The sequence below is a fragment of the Aquarana catesbeiana genome, linkage group LG02, assembly GCF_042186555.1.
Source record: "Aquarana catesbeiana isolate 2022-GZ linkage group LG02, ASM4218655v1, whole genome shotgun sequence".
Lineage (NCBI taxonomy): Eukaryota > Metazoa > Chordata > Amphibia > Anura > Ranidae > Aquarana > Aquarana catesbeiana.
The window spans coordinates 402301094-402320330 of record NC_133325.1 but is presented as its reverse complement, the minus strand read 5'-3'; the positions used below and the strand labels follow the sequence as shown (position 1 = coordinate 402320330).

Here is a 19237-nt window from a genome sequence, read left to right as displayed (position 1 = left end):
CTTTAAAGGGAACACATAGGGATTTTCCATACACCTATTTTTGCTTATTATAAAGAGCATATAGATTTGATTTTTACACACAACTGAATGACTTTGAGAGGAGACAAACATTTTCCCTCGCTCTAAGCAGAAAAGGTACATTCAGGCTTAGTGTTTTACACACAGGTTGACATCAAACAAGCAGGCATGCTTTGCAAATGGAGTGAATGCATGCTGCATTCATTTTTTTGTTCAATAACAATTTAATACAAATAATAAAAATGATGTAAACCATAATATTATAGACATCTACATGTAAAAAGTAATTAAAATTGTACTTTCTTTTTTACTTGTAAGCTAAGTATATCTCAGCACATTTGAGCTTAGAGGAATAAGCATAAGAGCTAAGTGATGGCCAAAATCATACAGACAGACTTCAGTGTACATTAATAGCCTTTCTTTACAACCATGAAATGTGAGTAATAGCCTTACAGTGACATACATAGAGCATTAGCACAGAGACTGGGAGTTTAGATATCACTCTCACGCTGCAAGAAGGTATACAAATTACACAATTCAAGAGTGGCTGTATTAGAACAAGAGCTTATAATGTTTTAGCTGCTGACCACTGGTAGAATACTACCTGCCAATATATGGCTGTTCTTTTGAAGATAAATGTTATTTAATTAAATAATCTAATTGATGTTAGGTCACTTCTAAAAAAGTTAAATGTGTTTAATGTGTTAAAAAAAATTATATTTGTTTAATGTGTTTTTTTTATATATTGTGCATTTTGGATATTGAAACACAATACAGCACAGTGGTGTAGTGGTTAGCACTTTCGCCTAGCAGCAAAAGGGTCGCTGGTTGGAATCCCTACTATTACACTACCTGTCTAGAGTCTGCATGTTCTCCCTGTGTCTGCGTGGGTTTCCTCAGGGTACTCCGGTTTCCTCCCACACTCCAAAGACAAGCTGATAGGTTAATTGGCTCCTGTCTAAATTGGCCCTAGTATGTATATGTATGATTGTGAGTTAGGGGCCTTAGATTGAATGATTGATTGAGGACAGGGACTGATGTGAATGTACAACGCATATGTAAAGCGCTGCGTAAATGGACAGCTCTATATAAGTACCTGAAATAAATAAATACTGTAGAATGATGTGGACAACTGAGTATGTGCAAAGTAATTGCATATTATCAAGATACCTTTTAGAAGAATATTTTATAGTATATAGTAGATGGATAAAAAATGACTAAAGTATAAAATATTTAAACAGGGAAGTTTAGAAATGATTATAAAACAGAAATGGGGAAAGGGGAGGTTTTCTTTAAATAACCAATACAAATAAAAATTGAAGAAGCACAAAAAGCACCTAAGGGAAGTGCCCAACACAGATACATAGAACTTATTTGTGAGAAAGTTTTAGAAGGTGATCATCACTTACGATTTCTGAGATATAATTCGGGGGGGGGGGGGGGGGGGGCTGGGACAAATTTAAAAACTGGAGTGACTGCTTTTGTTGTGCTATACCAAGCTTCAACTTTAAAGGGAAGTTGCTACACATAATTTTAGGTTTGAATAATGATTTCTCCTTGCACCCCCATCAACCTGCTTGACCCAGGCAGGTTCTCTTTGCATATTCCCATGTCAACAGGAAGTTAATCATTTGTAATTTCACCCACTCAATGGAGGTATCTGATTAAGCTCATGTGCTCAGATCATGTGAGCCGAGACTGTAATTAGGGAAAGTCACTGGTGTAGTAAACCTTGCATCAGAATGAGTTTAAGGGCAGTAGAGGAAGATTTCTCACAGAAAATGTAGCAATTATTATTATTTGTATTACTATTGCACATGTTATGGAATACAGAAGGGATATTATCTTATATAAGTTTATATTGAATTAAGTGTTTTAATATATGACTGCATATAATAGTGACTTAATGTATAATGAAGACATTCTGCTATCAAAGTAAGACTGCCCCCTAAAAAATGTCTTTATTTTACAGTTAATATCCTTCGATTGTTACACAGTTACCAGAATCACATTTTTGTAGGAGACTTCCTAGGCAATTGGAAACTCTGCAGAGACTCCATTAGGCCTCATGCACACAGCTGCTGTTAAAACTCACGTTTCTATGAGTTTAGGCGTTTTTTTTCTGACATTGAACTCCCCTAATGTTATTCTATGTGTTCATGCACACATGGACATTTCAAACAGTTTATCAGCAGGATGTTTTCTGAATGCCCTAAAATCGCATTCAGAAGAGGGAATTTTGACGCTGAATGCTGAACGCTGTAAAACGAGCCTAAACAATAGGCATGTTTAGCACTTCAGCGTTTATTTCAATGGCTAGAAAAAAATAAAAATTCTAGCCAATGAAATAAATGCTCAAACTCCAAACACTGATAAACTCTGTTAAACTCTGTTAGCTCGCCTAAACTGGTTTGAAAAATTGCCGCTTGGGTGAGTTTATAACGCTGATTTTCTTCTGTTAGGATAAACAGCGTTTACAAGAAACCAGCGTGCATGGGGCCTTATGGATTATTAGGGGTGCCATCCTGTGAAGTTTCAGCTTGGGTCAGGTATGTGGACACCTATCTAATGCTCTTATGCAGTGTGAACTCCCTCCTGACCATACTGCCCCATCTGTCTTGCTACACATTGGATCACGTTTACTAAGTATGTCACCATTTTAGCAGTGCTCAAAGGGCAGATTAAACGTATTCCACCACTATACTAGTTCAGTGTAGGTTTTCCTTATATAAATGGTTTGGAACACCAGTTTTATTAAAAATGTCAATGACTTTAACGACTCATTTTGATTATAAATCATAGATGGTTGGTAAACAGCAAAAAGAAAAAAATACGGATGAAATAAAGGAAGCACATGCCTAGCTTATATGCCTATTGTACTTGTGTAAGACAGTGCTGAGGGGTACTGCTGCACATTTTATGCTTGATCTCAGTCAGCATCATACTCTATAATTTCCCTCAGGCGCTCCCTTTTCTTCGCATACTCTATTCCTTTCCTTTGCACTCCATTTGTTACTAGTTCTGTCAGTATGCATCACAATTCATACATCACGCTGTTACTGTTTACATGGTTTGCTTAGCATTGCAGGTGAATGTAAAAATCCCAAGTTCGTATTGCAATAAAAAGACATTGCTCCTGTTTCAGACCCACACCATACCACCTATTTAGCTGCAATGGTTCACTCTGACTCCCCTTAAATATTTTTTAACCTGTTACTTGGAGATAGTCAAAGCTACTATACAAGTAAACAAACATCTCACTTACTTTCAAAATCCAAAAAAAAATGTGGACAGTTTTCTAAATCTTTTCCTAAAACTTTAATAAGATTTCCCATGACCCGTCGACCTGAAAGAAAGAAGAAAAAAAAAAAAAACGTTACAACAGCCAGTCATTTGTACACATACATTTTACACAGACTTCTGACTTTCCCAGTGTTATGGAGAGTGACAGGTGATTGGTGGTCCTTTAAAATACACACACACACATAAATTATATTAGCTACACATATCCCCCAATCTTACATGTTGCTGCAGTGGCAAGATCCTCTAATACTTTGTACACGGAAATGCAGCTTTTTGTGTTACCACTTCTGTTTTTGTCTATTTCTGAGCAGCAGAAGGAAGCAGCTAGTCAGTTTGTATTCCTCACACTTCCTGTGTAAGAGACAGTAATCAGCTCATTTTACATATCTGTGCTGATATGTATACACCTTACAAAGAGACTGCCTGAGGCTCACGGCTTCTTTCAAGGCATGAAAATGCCTTCTCACTCTCCATGTAGTAGCTTGTGAGCTATATGTGGCCCTATACATGAAACAAAAAAATCAAAGGGTAATATTAATATTGTATTACCATTCATAATATTAATTCATTTTTATCTGCTTTACACAGTTGTTATGAAACGTTTTGAATGGCGGTTGCTTTGGGTAGGCTATGGTTCACTATGAGTGGATTTCCCTACTCTGATATGAATTTAATTAAAAATGGACATGAATTCAAAAAGTGAGGATTTGCTGCCTTATAAGGAACATCTGGAAACATTAATTGTGCCTAAGCAGTACCCTGAACATTGTTTCTTTTATCTTCAATTTGTACTAAAATAACAGCGCCGTTTCTGGTATGTGAGTGTACCTAGGCACTGTTCTGTAGCCTCATAGCTGTCTATTTTGCAGTGTTAAGCTGGCCATAGATGGTTTGAATGTCGGCCGGTTCAGTAGGCCCTGAAAGATTCGAAACATCTATGGGCAGGCTGAATGTACCAAGTCGATCCATCGCCTGACTTGGGTACAATCAGCATGTCGGATTTTCGCAATGCGATTATTGCTAGCCGCTAACAATAATCACTGAGTTCTTCCTGCAGGGTCTGCCAACCATGCCCCCCCACCCGCTTGGAGAACACAATAGCTCTGCGGGAGGAATTCCCCATCAACACTGACTGTGTTGATTTGGAAATATAGCAATTTTATTTCCTGCAACCACAAGAAAATCACACCACCGACTGGCCATATATTATACAATTTTCCTGTAGATTTACCAAAACCATATAATATGAGGTCACACCTAAACACTTTCAATTTGAATGGAATCAGGCTGGCCCTTGCACTACATAGTTGAAGGTAAACCTAAAGGAAATTGAATAAGAAATTTGTATAATGTATGGCCAGCTTTAGATCATCTTAAGTAAGGATGAGTCGAACACCCCCCCCGGTTCGGTTCGCACCAGAACATGCGAACAGGTAAAAAATTCGGACGAACACGCAAACACCGTTAAAGTCTATGGGACATGAACATGAAAAATCAAAAGTGCTAATTATAAAAGCTTATATGCAAGTTATTGTCATAAAAAGTGTTTGGGGACCCGGTCCTGCCCCAGGGGACATGGATCAATGCAAAAAAAGTTTTAAAAACGCCTGGTTTTTTTTTTTGGGAGCAGTGATTTTAATAATGCTTAAAGTGAAACAATAAAAATATAATATTCCTTTAAATATCGTGCCTGGGGGATGTCTATAATATGCCTGTAAAGTTGCGCAGTTTTCCCGTGTTTAGAACAATACCACAGCAATATTAAATTTCTAAAGGAAAAAAGTAATTTAAAACTAATTGCGGCTATAATGAATTGTCGGGTCTCAGCAATATAGATAAAACTCATTGAAAAAAACGGAATGGGTTCCCCCCCAGTTCATTACCAGGCCCTTTGGGTCTGGTATGAATATTAAGGGGAACCTTGAACCAAAAATTAAAAAAAAAAATTGCGTGGAGGTCCCCCCAAAATCCATACCAGGCCTTTCAGGTCTGGTATGGAAATTAAGGGGAACCCCCCGCCAAATAAAAAAAAATGGCGTAGGGGTCCCCCCAAAATCCCCCCTCAAAATCGGTATGGATTTTAAGGACAGAGCGGCCCCTCCTCCTCCTGAACCATACCAGGCCACATGCCCTCAATATGGGGAGGGTGCTTTGGAGTAGCCCCCCAAAACACCTTGTGCCCATGTTTTTTTTTGGCTCGTCGGTGGGGTGAGATGGATTTACATCGTGGGACATTTTTATTTTTTTAATTTTTTTTCCCAAAGTGTCTCCTGTCTTTTTTCCAATTTTTGACACTTTTTGTGAAATGGTAGGGGTACAATGTACCTGTTACCAATTCACATGGGGGTAGGCCGGGATCTGGGGGTCCCCTTGGTAAAGGGAGCTTCCAGATTCCGATAAGCCCCCTGCCCGCAGACCTTGCCTGGTGGTTGTGGGGATGAGGCGCTTGTCTCCATCAACATGGGGACAAGGTGCTTTGGGAGGCTACTCCAAAGCACCCTCCTCATGTTGAGGGCATGTGGCCTGGTATGGTTCAGGAGGAGGGGGGGTGCTCTCTCGCCCCCCCTCCTCTCCTGTGGCCTGCTAGGTTGCATGCTCAGATAAGGGTCTGGTATGGATTTTAGGGGGGCCCCTACGCCATTTTTTTTTTCAATTTGGCGCAGGGTTCCCTTTAATTCCCTGGTATGGATTTTGGGGGGACACCCATGCAATTTAAAAAAAAAATTTGGTTCGGGGTTCCCTTTAATAGTCATACCAGACCCAAAGGGCCTGGTAATGGACTGGGGGGGGGACCCATGCCGTTTTTTTTCAATGAGTTTCATCTTTATTGCCGAGACCCGACAATTTTCGATCAGTTTTAGATGACTTTTTTCCTTTAGAAGTGTCATTTTGCTGTGATACTGTTCTAAACACGCGAAAACTGCGCCACTTTACAGGCATACTATAGACACCCCCCCCCCAGGCACGATATTTAAAGGAATATTTCATTTTTATTGTTTCACTTTAAGCTTTATTAAAATCACTGCTCCCGGAAAAATGGCGTTTTTAAAACTTTTTTTTGCATTGACATATGTCCCCTGGAGCAGGACCCGAGTCCCCAAACACTTTTTATGACAATAACTTGCATATAAGCCTTTCAAATTAACACTTTTAGTTTTTCAAGTTAGTGTTCCATAGACTTTAACGGTGTTCCGCGGCTTTCGAATGTGCCGCGAACAATAATGTTCGTTGTTCACCGAATGTCCGAACAACCAAAGTTCGGTCCGAACTTCTGCTCGGGCCGAACCGTTCACCCATCCCTAAGTACTGCTGGCTCTGACTACTTATCTCATCAGATTTGGAGCAAGATTTGGTGCTACACCAGACAAAAAAGGTCCTATGCGCTGCACATCACTGCAAGACCCTGTGGATATGTGAAATGACAGCTTCAGCCCAGGCTCCAGCCAAACCACACCCCCAACTTGCTTCACTCCGCCCACCCCCTGGGGCATTGTAAAATGCATTGGGGGCGTGGCTTGGCTGGAGCCCGGGCTGAGGCTGTCATTTTACATGTCCACAGGGTCTTGCAGTGTTGTGTGGCACATAGGACCTTTTTTGTATGGTGGATTATTGGAGCTGGGATGAGCTCTGCCCTTGCCAGCACTCCCAGTGGGGTACTACAGGCTAGAGCCTTGAGCGGCACCCCCTATTTGTTGTCTGACCACCTCTTATGCTCTTCATTGTTTGCCTGAGGCCTTGCTTGAGAGGGAGCTGTTTCTGATTAATGGCAGAACAAAGATCACCCTGCTTCTGCTTTATTCATTATGTAGATTTGTTGCTTTGCTGCTTCTTGAATAGTACCCTAGCAGTCAATAGCTCTGATTTGAGGAAGGAACATTCCTCTACCAAGATGGTTGCCTCCACACAGGGACACGGTGCGGAACAAATCATGGAAAGTCAGGAATGAGGAAAAAAATCAGCTGCAGGGAGTATACAGGCAATATTGGTGAATTAGCCCTTTTCACTGTGTCTACTCTTTCTGGGTACAGTTTTCCACAGTACAGGTGTCTCTAAACATAATGGAGTTTCAGGGAAAATATCAGCAAGCTCAAAGACCATTGGGCTAGAGATCTGCACTACCTGCTTATTCACACAGCTAAGCCGTACTAGAGGAGACACAAATTCTGCTCATGTCCATAGATTCAATAGCTTATAATATATGAATAAGAATCACAAACTAAAGAAAGACATTTAATTTAGTACAATGGAAGCATCTTATGATCTCACAAGGACCAACATTGGCAACATGCAAAGTTCTCCTTAGCAGTTTTTATAATTGAGGATTCAAGTTTGTATGGAAATGCTATGATATGTTAGATAATGCAAAATTAGATTTTTTAAACACTAGTATGAGTGTTTGGTGTATGTTAGGGGAGCACTGCACACATGAAAAGCTATAAAACGGAAAATCGTATACTCACCTTTCCGTAATTTTCCTTTCCTGTCTCATCTTCAAGGCAGCATACACTTTGGGTTGTGACTTTGGGTCTTTAAGCTCTACTTTGGGTGGCTCCCACAACCTGATAGGACCACATAACTATAAGTTGCAGAAAGGGCCCCCGCCCCAGTATTCTCTGTATATATACACATCACCTCAGAAGGGTGGGCGATTGTATGCTGCCATGAAGATGCGACAGGAAAGGAAAATTACGGAAAGGTGAGTATACAATTTTCCGTTTTCCTGTCGCATCATGGCAGCATACACTTTGGAGAATAACTCGCAACTGGGTGGGAATGCAAATTAAGTTTATTAACAAAGAATAGAAGAGTTGGCCTGGATAACGGTTCTTCCGAAATCCACTGTGTATAAGCGAGCGGAATCCACCTTATAATGAGATATAAAAGTGTTCCTGGTAGACCAGGTGGCCGCTCTGCAAATGGTTTCTGCCGAGACTCTACAGTAGGCCGCCCAGGAAGTTGCCACTGCCCTGGTGGAATGTGCCTTTAAGCCCTCAGGTATCTGATGGTTACTTAGCGAATAAGACTTCTTGATGGCTTTTACTAGCCATGACGCAATGGTGCGTGAAGATGCCGCCTGACCTCTCTTGAATCCATGTGGGATAATTAGAAGGCTCTCAGTTTTTCTGATGGATCTGGTTGCTGAGAGGTACTTAAAGATGTTGCCCTTGACGTCTAATGAGGGTTACCCTGATCCGTGACAAGTGCTGGGAGATTAATCTCTTGGTTGAAATGGTAGGATGAGGATACTTTGGGGATGAAGCGATCTGAAGGCCTCAGGACTAATCTGTCTGGGTAAACGATCAGGTACGGTTCATTAGCCAGTAAAGCTTGCATCTCTGACACCCTTTTAGCCGATGTTATGGCTATCAGGAATGAAACCTTTAGTGTTAGGTCCCAGAGGGAGATGTTCTCGAGCGGGAAGAAAGGTTCCTTTGAGAGGGCTTCCAGAACAACTGAGAGGTCCCAGACTGGGAAGGAAGGTTTTCTAGGGGGCCTTAGTTTTAGGCAGGCCCTTTGAAACTGCATAATAAGGGGATCTTGTGCCCATTTAACTCCTGTCAAGGCGGATAGGGCCCACACTTGAACCTTCAGGGTGCTTGACCTAAGGCCCTTTTCTAGGCCCGACTGTAGAAATTCTAGAATTTGTGATACCGAAGGGGAGGATAAGTCCCAGCCTTGCTGCTGAGTAAAGGCGACAAATTTTTTCTTCTGAGGGTGTTGTTGGTGGTAGATCTTCTGGCCTGAAGTAAGGTGTCCACCACCTTTTGGGAACAGCCTTGTTCTAAATACCTAGCCTTTCAGTCTCCAGGCCATCAAATGTAGCTTTTCCGGGTTTAGGTGAAGTAGATGGTCCTGGGAGAGCAGGTCCGCTGATAACGGGAGAGGGAGCGGGTCTGTCGTGTTCAGTTGCAGGAGAGTGGTGAACCATGGCTTCCTCGGCCAAAAGGGGATCACTGCAATTACTAATGTTGTTGATCTCTTGAGCCTTAGAAGGAATCTCGCTATGAGGGGAGTCGGGGGAAAGACGTAGCCCATGCGAAAACTCCAGGGGTGTTGGAGGCAATCCATTCCCTCTGCTGTAGGAAAGGGAATTCTTGACAAGAATCTCTGGCATTTCATATTTGCTGGTGTTGCTGCAAGATCTATATCCAGTGATCCCCAGGTCCGAGATATGAGAGCGAACGCCTGGGGACTCAGGGACCACTTGTTGTTGGAGATGAAGCTCCTGCTCAGTGAGTCGGCCAAGAGGTTCTGGGCTCCAGGGACGTAAACCGCCCTCAAGTCTGACAGGTTCAGCTGTGCCCATTCTATAACAGGATGGACCTCCTGCATTATGGAGCTGCTTCTGGTGCCCCCTGCCTATTGATGTAGGCGACAGCCACTCTGTTGTCCATTCTCAGAAGGACCTGCTTCCCCCTCAGGTGAGGGCTGAAGGCCAGGAGAGCTTGGAATGCTGCCTTCATTTCCAGCACGTTCGAAACTGAATCCTGTGACCTCAATGGCCAGCGGCCCTGAGCCGCGTAGTTCTGATAGTGTGCCCCCCACCCCTCCATGCTGGCATCTGAGGTCACTGTCTCCTGCAGAGGTGTGACTATGTGCTTGCATCTCTTCAAGTTGTGAGGCCGTGTCCACCATCGCAGTGATTGCTTGACCTCCTCTGAGATGGAGATTGGCTGGGACATAGACGTGCCATCCCACTGGCGCAGAAAGGAGACTTGGAGGGGTCTTGAGTTCCATTGTGCCCATTGGACCATTGGAATGGTCGCTGATAGTGAGCCTAAGATACAGAGGCATGCTCTAGCTGGTAATGTTGTGTTTGAGATTGACTTCCTCACTCTCTGGATTAGGAGAGGTATTTTTTCTGGAGGGAGCTCCACTGTATCCGCCCTGGTGTCCAGTTCTGCTCCCAGGAAGACCATTCTCTGGGTGGGCTGGATATTGCTTTTCTTCCAATTTATTAGCCACCCTAGACCCTGCAGTGTGGAGACTAGAATTTCCTGATGTTGGATGAGAGACTCCTGGCCATCTGAGAGAAGCAGGATATCGTCAAGGTAATGGTGGACCCTTAGTCCTTTCCTTCTCAAGTAAGCTATTACAGGTAACAGGACCTTCGTAAATGTCCTGGGTGCAGTAGAAATCCCGAACGGGAGGCTTCGGAATTGGAAGTGCCGATGGTTTAAGGTGAAATGAAGGAATTTCTGGAATGTGGCGTGGATAGGGATATGCAGATATGCGTCCTGGAGGTCGATTGAAAGCATCCAATCTCCGAGGTTTATTGCTTGGAGGATCAATTGTAGGCTTTCTATTTTGAACGACTCTATACGGATTGATCGGTTGAGGTTTTTCAGGTCCAAGACCGGACACAAATCACCTGACTTCTTTTTGACTAAGAAAAGCGGGGAGTAGAAGCCTTTGCCTCTTTGTGTTAGCGGAACCTCCATTATTGCCTGTTTTTGAAGAAGATCCTGGATGTACTGGATTAATGACAGCTTTTTCTCCCAGGATGATGGTAGTTTGGTTGAGCAAAACTGATCCCTTGGGGGGCGTCTTTTGAATGACCATCTGTGCCCGAATTGGATGGTGGCCACCGTCCATGGGTCTTTTATTGTTTCCTCCCAAAACAGCCTGAACTTTGTGAGTCTGGCACCCACTACCGCTGGCTGGGTGGGCGCACCTTCAAAAGGACTTCTGGTCGCCGGAGGCGGGGGTTTTGGGTTTCTGGAATTTAAGGAAGGACATCTGAGGGTTCTTCCAGCTCCTTCTATATTCCTTCCCAGGCCTATAGGATTTTGCATCCCTGTATCTCTCCGGGAGATTGCGCCTGAAGGGAGGCGGTCTCTGCTGTTTCGGTCTTTTGTCCGAAGGGATAAGGCCTGACTTTCCGCCTGTCACTTTCGAAATTGCTGTATCCAACTTCGTCCCGAAGAGGTTTTCCCTGTCATACGGTATTCGGCACCAGTTTGACTTAGAGGCGGGCTTTAGCCATAGCCGACCAGGGCTTTAGCCATAGCGCCCTTCTGGCCATTACAGAGGCCAGCATGGACCTTGATGCAGATCTAATAGTGTCCACAGAAGCTTCTGCTACTAAATCCCCTGCAAGGCTAAGTTCTTGTAAGGCCTTGACTATCTGCTCTTGGTCCGCGCCCTCAGCAACGAGTTTTGCAGTGCTTGAGGACCAACTGGAGATAGCTCTTCCCACCGCGGCCAGTGCCACGGCTGGTTTGCAGGCACCTCCCGCAAATATGTAAGCTCTTTTAAGGTCAGTGTCAACTTTCCTATTGAGCACGTCTCTAAACGTCACCGCGTCTTCGATAGGGAGTGTCACATGTCTAGCTAGACACTTCAAGGCTGTGTCTACTACTGGAGGGGAGATTAGAGGGGACACCTTGGGCTCCTTGAGCGGGTACAATTTGGCAAGTCAGTTAGACTTGTCTTCTTTTCAGGATTCTGCCATTCCTCCTTGATCAGCTCATCTAACTCGTTGATGAACGGGAAAGCCTCTGGAACTCTTTTGAGATTTGGGAAATATTTCTTCTGTTTCTGTTGGGTCTCCTTGGGCTCCTCCCAGTGTATCGCTTCCTTGACTGTTTTAACAAATGGTTCTATTAGCAAAAAATCGAATCCTGCTGATGTTTCCAGCTCTTCGGTGTCAGGCGGGAGTTCTTGTTCCCTTGATGTACTGGGATGAGTGGGTGAGGCGCTTTGGGCTGTAAACTCTGCATCAGGAGTTGAGACTTGCGGAGTTGAGACTCCGGAGAGTTCTATGGCGTCTGGCTCTTTCCCTTTGGTGGCTTCGTCGATGCATCTGCGATAAGCCAGTTTATCTGGTAGGGCGGTGGCCCTGCAAACCCAGCAAGCGTTCCTGACAGGACGGGAGGGGTGCACTGGTGACTGGTGTCTGCGTGAAGGGGATCTTCTGCGATGTCTTGAGTAGGATCTGGATCGACTCCTTCTGGGACTTCCCCTGTGGCCTGAGTGACTTCTTCCTTGTGAGCGGCTTCGTCTGTGGCCGGAGCGGCTTCTCCTGTGCGAGGTCTCTCTTCGTCTTGATTTGGACGATCTTGAGGACCTGATGGGGCTGACCAATTTAGGCAGCGTTAGCGGAATCCTGCTCTCTTTTTCAATCTTCACTACTTACCAAAAGGATCCTCCCCCTTATCTATTAGGCTGATGGTGATCTGCTGGGGCAGTGGCCTCTATAATATTAATAATATAAACACTAGACACGATATTTGCAAAGTACTGGAAAATTCATCCAGCGCGAAGTTACTAGCATTTGCAAAGTTTTAGTGACTGCTAATTAACATAGCGTTGAACCCTCTAATTAATCAGTCATGTTATACTCTATTTTACAAATCCCTCAACCATTCACCTGTTGGCTCTTAAAAAGATATTTTGTTTTAAGATTGAATTGCTGACCTTGAAAATGGTAACCTCTCCCTAAGTTTTTTTTAGGAAGGACCCCTGGAACCTTACATCAAGCCTTCCACCCTTTCATCCAGAGGCACGGGAAAGGGTAGAGTAAATACAGACATACGACTATGTTTACCCAATCAGTCCATGGATGGCCTGTAGTCACAATTAAAGTGCAAATAACCCACCCAAGACTCTGCCAGGCATACAGAAGGTTTTAGAATTCTCTCAATATGCTGAGAAGTCTCTGTTCTGGTAAAAAAAGAAAAATACACCTCCACTATACCTGTTTGGCCTAATTTATGGTTTTAGATATTGTCACACCACCACCTAAAATATAAACTTGTAAAATAATTCCTAGTTTGGACAGGTACCTGCTCCCACTTCCGCTCGGATCGCCTAGGCCAATGATGGCAAGCCTTTGCACCTCAGATGTTTTGGAACTTCATTTCCCATGATGCTTAACTACACTGCAGAGTGCATGAGCATCATGGGAAATGTAGTTCCAAAACATCTTGGGTGCCAAGGTTCACCATCACTGGCCTAGGCCAATTCAAACGAAAGTTCACCTCTCCCTCCCTCCCAGTAGTCTTCTATGATGCATCACAGGTCCCAGAAGACTGCCAGACCATTCAGGTGGCACAGCTCGACTCGCGCATGCACAGTGGGCATCCGGCTGTGAAGTCACAAGCTGTCACAGCAGGGTGCACACAGTTGTGATGCCGGCCCCGGAGAAGATGAATAGAAGGGTGAGCACATCACTGGATCCTAGGACAGGTGAGTGTGTGTTTATTAAAAGTCAGCCGCTACAGTTTTGTTTAGCGACTGACTTTTAATAAACACAAAAACGACTGGAGCGCCTCTTTAACCGCTTGCGAACCAACCGCTGCAGTTTTACTGCCGCAGGTTGGCTCCACTGTGCGAAATCACGTTATTGTACGTGATCTTGCAAGGTCCGGATAGCAGGCGTGTGCCCGCCCGCTGGGAGCTCCGTGAGTCTGACCGCGGGTCCCGCGGATTCAGTGTCCACGGGGATACCTGCAATCGTCTTACGGAGAGGAAGAGCGGGGAAATGCTGATGTAAACAAGCATTTCCCCATTCTGCCTAGTGATAGGACACTGATCACCACTCCCTGTAATCGGGAGCGGTGATCAGTGCCGTGTCACACATAGCCAAGCCCCCCCACAGTTAGAATCACTCCCTAGGACACACTTAACCCCCGAAGCGCCCCCTTCTGGTTAACCCCTTCACTGCCAATCACATTTACACAGCAACTATCCCCTATTTTGTAGACGCTATAACTTTTGCACAAACCAATCAATAAACGCTTATTGCGATTTTTTTTACCAAAAATATGTAGAAGAATACGTATTGGCCTAAACTGAGAAAAATAAATGTTTTTTTTATATATTTTTTGGGGATATTTATTATAGCAAAAAGTAAAAAAATATTGCTTTTTTTTCTAAATTGTTGCTCTATTTTTGTTTATAGCGCAAAAAATAAAAACCGCAGAGGAGATCAAATACCACCAAAAGACAACTCTATTTGTGGGGAAAAAGGACATCAACCACGCAATTGTCAGTTAAAGCGACGCGGTGCCGAATTGCAAAAAGTGCTCTGGTCAAGAAGGGGGAAAATCCTTCTGGGGTTGAAGTGGTTAAGCTACCTATGGTTTTGGAATTCGTTTTCTGGAAATAGTTCTCATCGGAAATGTCAATAGTTTGAACTGTCATGTTGTGGGTGTACTGGGCCCGATACAAAAATGATACTTTAATAATTTATTGACATTTGTTCAGTGTACATTTTTGCCACTAAGTTGACTTTAAGTAAATCAATAAAATTTGCTGCGGAATATGGAAACTTTCACATACACACTGAAGAAATGCTAAAGATACAACACTTTACTGTCAAACTTTTTGAGGATCACCACTAGGGATGGGCGAACGGTTCAGCCCAAGCATAAGTTCGGGCCGAACTTTCGTTGTTTGGACATTCGGCGAACATCTGAACAAACGGGTAATTCGACCGTTTGTTCCCCCCCGAATCGACCACAATGCATTGCGGCGCTGAACAGTGCATCGCAACCCCTGAGTGGCTGAAGAAGTGAAAGCATTAGCCAATCATTGCACAGAGCACTGTCAGAGTCATGATTGGACACTGTCATCATGACTTTATCCAATCATGGCTCATTCCCGCCCCACAGTATAAAAGTATTCTTTCAATAGCAGCCTTTTCAGTGTGATTTTGGCGTGGAGAGAGCTAGAACAGGGCTCTGTTCAGTGCTATTAGTTAGTTAGTGTGCTATACTGTGCTATTTTGCTTCAATCGTCAGTGTAGAATATTAGTTTAGTGTCAGTCTAGGGATAGTGTGAGTGTAGTGAGGAGGGCCGTCATTCAGCTTTGCATAGTGTGCAGCTAGAGTAGGGTCAGCTCAGATAGTTTCAGTGTAGTATCGTGAGACAGTGTCAGTAATCTTTACATTAGTGCAGGAATCTTCAAACCTCCAGCTGTTGCGGAACTACACATCCCATGAGGCATTGTAAAACTCTGACATTCACAGACATGACTAGGCATGATGGGAATTGTAGTTCAAACTACGGCCCTCCAGTTGTTTAGGAAGACCCCTGCATTAGTGTATAGCTAGAGTAGGGACAGTTCAGATAGTGTCAGTGTAGTGACGGTTGAACACCGCCTATTTGATTGCATTACTGCCAGTTTAACGCCATTTACTTCTGTGTGCGTTACTGCCAGTTTAACGCTATATAGTTCTGTGTGTGTTACTGCCAGTGTAACGCCATATAGTTCTGTGTACGTTACTGCCAGTTTAACGCCATATCGTTTTTCGTGCATTACTGCCAGTTTAACACCATATAGTTCTGTGTGCATTACTGCCAGTTTAACACCATATAGTTTTGTGCGTTACTGTCAGTTTAACGCCATATAGTTTTGTGCATTACTGAAAGTTTAACGCCATTTAATTCTGTGTACGTTACTGAAAGTTTAACACCATTTACTTCTGTGTGTGTTACTGCAAGTTTAACGCCATATAGTTTTGTGCGTTACTGCAAGTTTAACCCCATATAGTTTTGTGCATTACTGCCAGTTTAACGCCATATAGTTCTGTGTGTGAGTTACTGCCAGTTTAACGGCATATAGTTTTGTGTGCGTTACTGCTAGTTTAACGCCATATCTTTTGTGCGTTACTGCAAGTTTAACGCCATTTACTTCTGTGTGTGTTACTGCATGTTTAACGCCATTTACTTCTGTGTGCGTTACTGCAAGTTTAATGCCATATAGTTCTGTGCGTCACTGCACGTTTGGCGTATTATATTGCAGTATATTATAGTGTATCCGTGGAGTGTGCCTGTGTAGTGTGAGTACTCAAATTAAAGTGCACCAAACACCACTTTACATTGATTAAAGTGCATCTACTTACAGATTTCCACTTCTTCTTTACATTTGCTTATAAGCACCGCCCCCTCCTTCCCAATAATGTCTGGGAGGACAACAAGGAGAGGCAGAAGTTCCCTTGGCACTGTAAGGGGGCCAGCAACAAATGTGTCCACAGGCAAAGGTGGACATGGTGGTCAGTCCTCAGGCAGGACATAATTTCCTCCGTTTAGTGAGTTTGCTCATGCTATCCAGCCACAGCATGCAGAGGAGGTGGTGGACTGGCTTACCAAATCTTCCTCATCTTCCTGCTCCTCTGTCATGCAAGCAGAGACAAGTGTGCAGTCCCCTACAGTTGCCAGAGTGGATAAACCTGCCTCCTTGTCCACATCTATTCCTGCCATAGCCCCAACATCAGCCATGGAGAAGTCAGCTGAGTTATTTGACCACAGCATCAGCCACTTGCACCTTGATGATGCCCAGCCATTATTGGATTCAGATGTTGGTTCTGAGGTTGAGGATGACAGGAGCATGAGCCTAGAGAGAGGGGAGAACGCTGGTAGACAAATAGGCATTCATGTTCCCCCAGCCGCAGCGTATTGCCAAGTTGTCTCCAGTGGTAATGATGATGATGAAGATGGAGGAGATGGAGATGATGATGATGAGGTCACTGATGCGACTTGGGTGCCAGATAGAGCAGAGGAGGAAAATAAAGGTGAGGCAGTACAACCTCAAGGAGGCCAACATCAAGAAAGACTAGAAAGCAGCCACCGTATTCCATCACATTCTGCAAATGTTATCTCCCGGCCCGCTCCCCAAAGCTTAGCTGTCTAGGCCTTTTTCAGCACATCTGCAGCAGATCACACTGTTGCTATCTGCAAAATGGGTCTCAGGCACATCAAACGTGTCAAAAACATCAGCCATTTGGGTACCACATGCTTAACAAGGCATTTAATGTCCAACCACTTAGCCCGTTGACAAGAGCACCTAAAAACCACACAAAGGGGCACAAATCTGTCCCTCCTCCTCCACTTCAGTCTGCCCCTGCTATACCGAGTCATTACCTCTCAGCAGCCTCCACTGACAGGGATGATGGTAAAGCACAGGGTGTCCCTGGTCCTAGCAGCACATCTGCCAGAAGCACACCATCAGCTGTAGACTGTAGCCAGCAAATTTCTTTGCTTAATCTGCTGCAGCGGAAAAAAAAATACAGTCCCTGACAACCACATGCCCAGCGTCTAAATGCAAGCTTGTCAAAGCTGTTGGCTCTCCAAATTCTGCCTTTCAGCCTGGTGGATTCTGCCCCATTTTGTGAATTTGCACAATGTGCTGTACCATAATGGCAGGTTCCCAGTCGCTACTACTTTTCACGTAAGGCCGTTCCATCTCTCTACCATCACGTGGAAGGGAATGTTCTGGCATTGTTAGGCAAGGGAGTCAGCCGTAAAATCCACCTTACTGCTGACATGTGGTCCAGCAAGCATGGGTGGGAACAAAATATTTTGTTCACAGCACACTGGGTAACGCTGCTTGCAACTCGAAAGGATGCAGGACAGGGATCGGTGCTGCAGCTTGTTGTGCCCCCACATCTCCATACAGCTGGTGGTGATGATGCCAGACCTGTGAGCTCTACCCCCTCCTCCTCTACCTCCATGCCCTCCTCTGCAGAATTGTCCTATGAACATTACGTACCCCCTAAGCGTACAAAGGGCTATTCCATGAATCAGGCTAAAAGTTGCCATGCAGTGCTTCAGCTGGTGTGTTTAGGGGACAGGAACCACACAGGAGATTCTTGCAGCTCTGCAGGGACAGGACCAGTGGTGGTTCACACCACACCAGCTGGAGCCAGGAATGGTGGTGTGCGATAATGGCTCGTTTTTCCTGACTCCAGTAGGTTACAGTGTCGTGGAAAACGAAGTTTTGAGTCTTCTGATGGTCAACTGAGGAGCGTTGGAGAAGTCGTCCGCCTAAGTGAGGCATTTTGGAATTTTTTTAGTCCTCGCCGCCCAGGGCTGTCAGCTTCCACATCCCATCGGCAGCGTCTGCATCACATGGTGGATGATTACCTCGAGGCCAAAACAGAGATGGAGAGCTTTCCAGCTGACGATCCACTGACTTACTGGGTCATGAGAATAGACCACTGGCCAGAACTTGCCCGGTATGCTATTGAGTTGTTGGGCTGCCCTGTATCCAGCATGCTTTCAGAATGGGCATTCAGTGCTGCAGGAGGTTTCGTTACTGATCATAGAACGCGTCTGTCCACAGACTCCGTGGACCGTTTCACTTTTATAAAAATTAATAAATTCTGGATTACCAGCTATGAAGCCCCTGATGCCTATGTCACTGTCAAAGTCCTTTTGGGATGTGCAATCTCTGCAGGACTTCGAGGCTGCCTAGCTTTGAGGGTGTTCAATCGTTTCATCTGGAAGAATGTTTTTGGTATAGGTTTCATGGGCACAATTAACACCCAAAGACCAATTTTTCAGCATCTGTTTGACAGGTGCATATCATTGCAATTTTTTTGCCTTCATCAAGAGCACCTCTATAGGGTTACGGTGGGAAGGCGCCCCCAGACACCCAAAGAGTAATTTTTCTGCACCTGTTTGACAGGTGCATATCATTGCAATTTTTTACAGCAAGGCCAATTCTTGCTTTCATCAAGACTACCACTATAGGGTTACGGTGGGAAGGTGCCACTGACACCCAAAGACCAATTTTTACGTACCCATTACTTCTATCCAAAGTGACACCAGAATGTATCCAAAAAATATCTAATCTTGTTCCTAGTGCACTACATTGTGGCCTCATCATACACACTGGCTCCCCAGCTGTTGCTGAGCAAAATAAAGCCAGCTTGCAGGGAAAATTTCATTTTTTTTGGCTTTATAAATGCAATTATTGCTGCAGCAGATTCTAGACATGGTACAGATCTGCCACTTTACAGGTAGACTAAGGGGACCCCAGGTACTATATTGGAAGGATTTTTTCATTTTTATGCTTTCACTTTAAAAATCAAAAAATCACTGCTCATTTCAAAATGAAGTTTTTCACAAACTTTTTTTTCATTGGTGCATGTCCCCCAGGGCAGGACCCAGACCCCTATAACCATTG

General features: G+C 44.2%; 1 protein-coding gene across 4 annotated transcripts in view; it reads right to left on the bottom strand.

The window, feature by feature from the left end:
• The window catches only part of LOC141128171 (CYFIP-related Rac1 interactor A-like), a 96090-nt gene that overhangs the window by 49885 nt on the left and 26968 nt on the right, over positions 1 to 19237 (bottom strand). For 2 of the 4 annotated variants that reach the window (XM_073615289.1, XM_073615288.1), the window contains exon 2: positions 3284 to 3364. In XM_073615289.1, coding sequence (XP_073471390.1) covers positions 3284 to 3353 — 70 coding nt within the window. In that variant the 5' untranslated portion in view covers positions 3354 to 3364. Of the gene's footprint in view, positions 1 to 3283; positions 3365 to 3540; positions 3697 to 19237 lie in introns of those variants that run through there. The other 2 variants (XM_073615290.1, XM_073615287.1) reach the window with 2 other exon arrangements.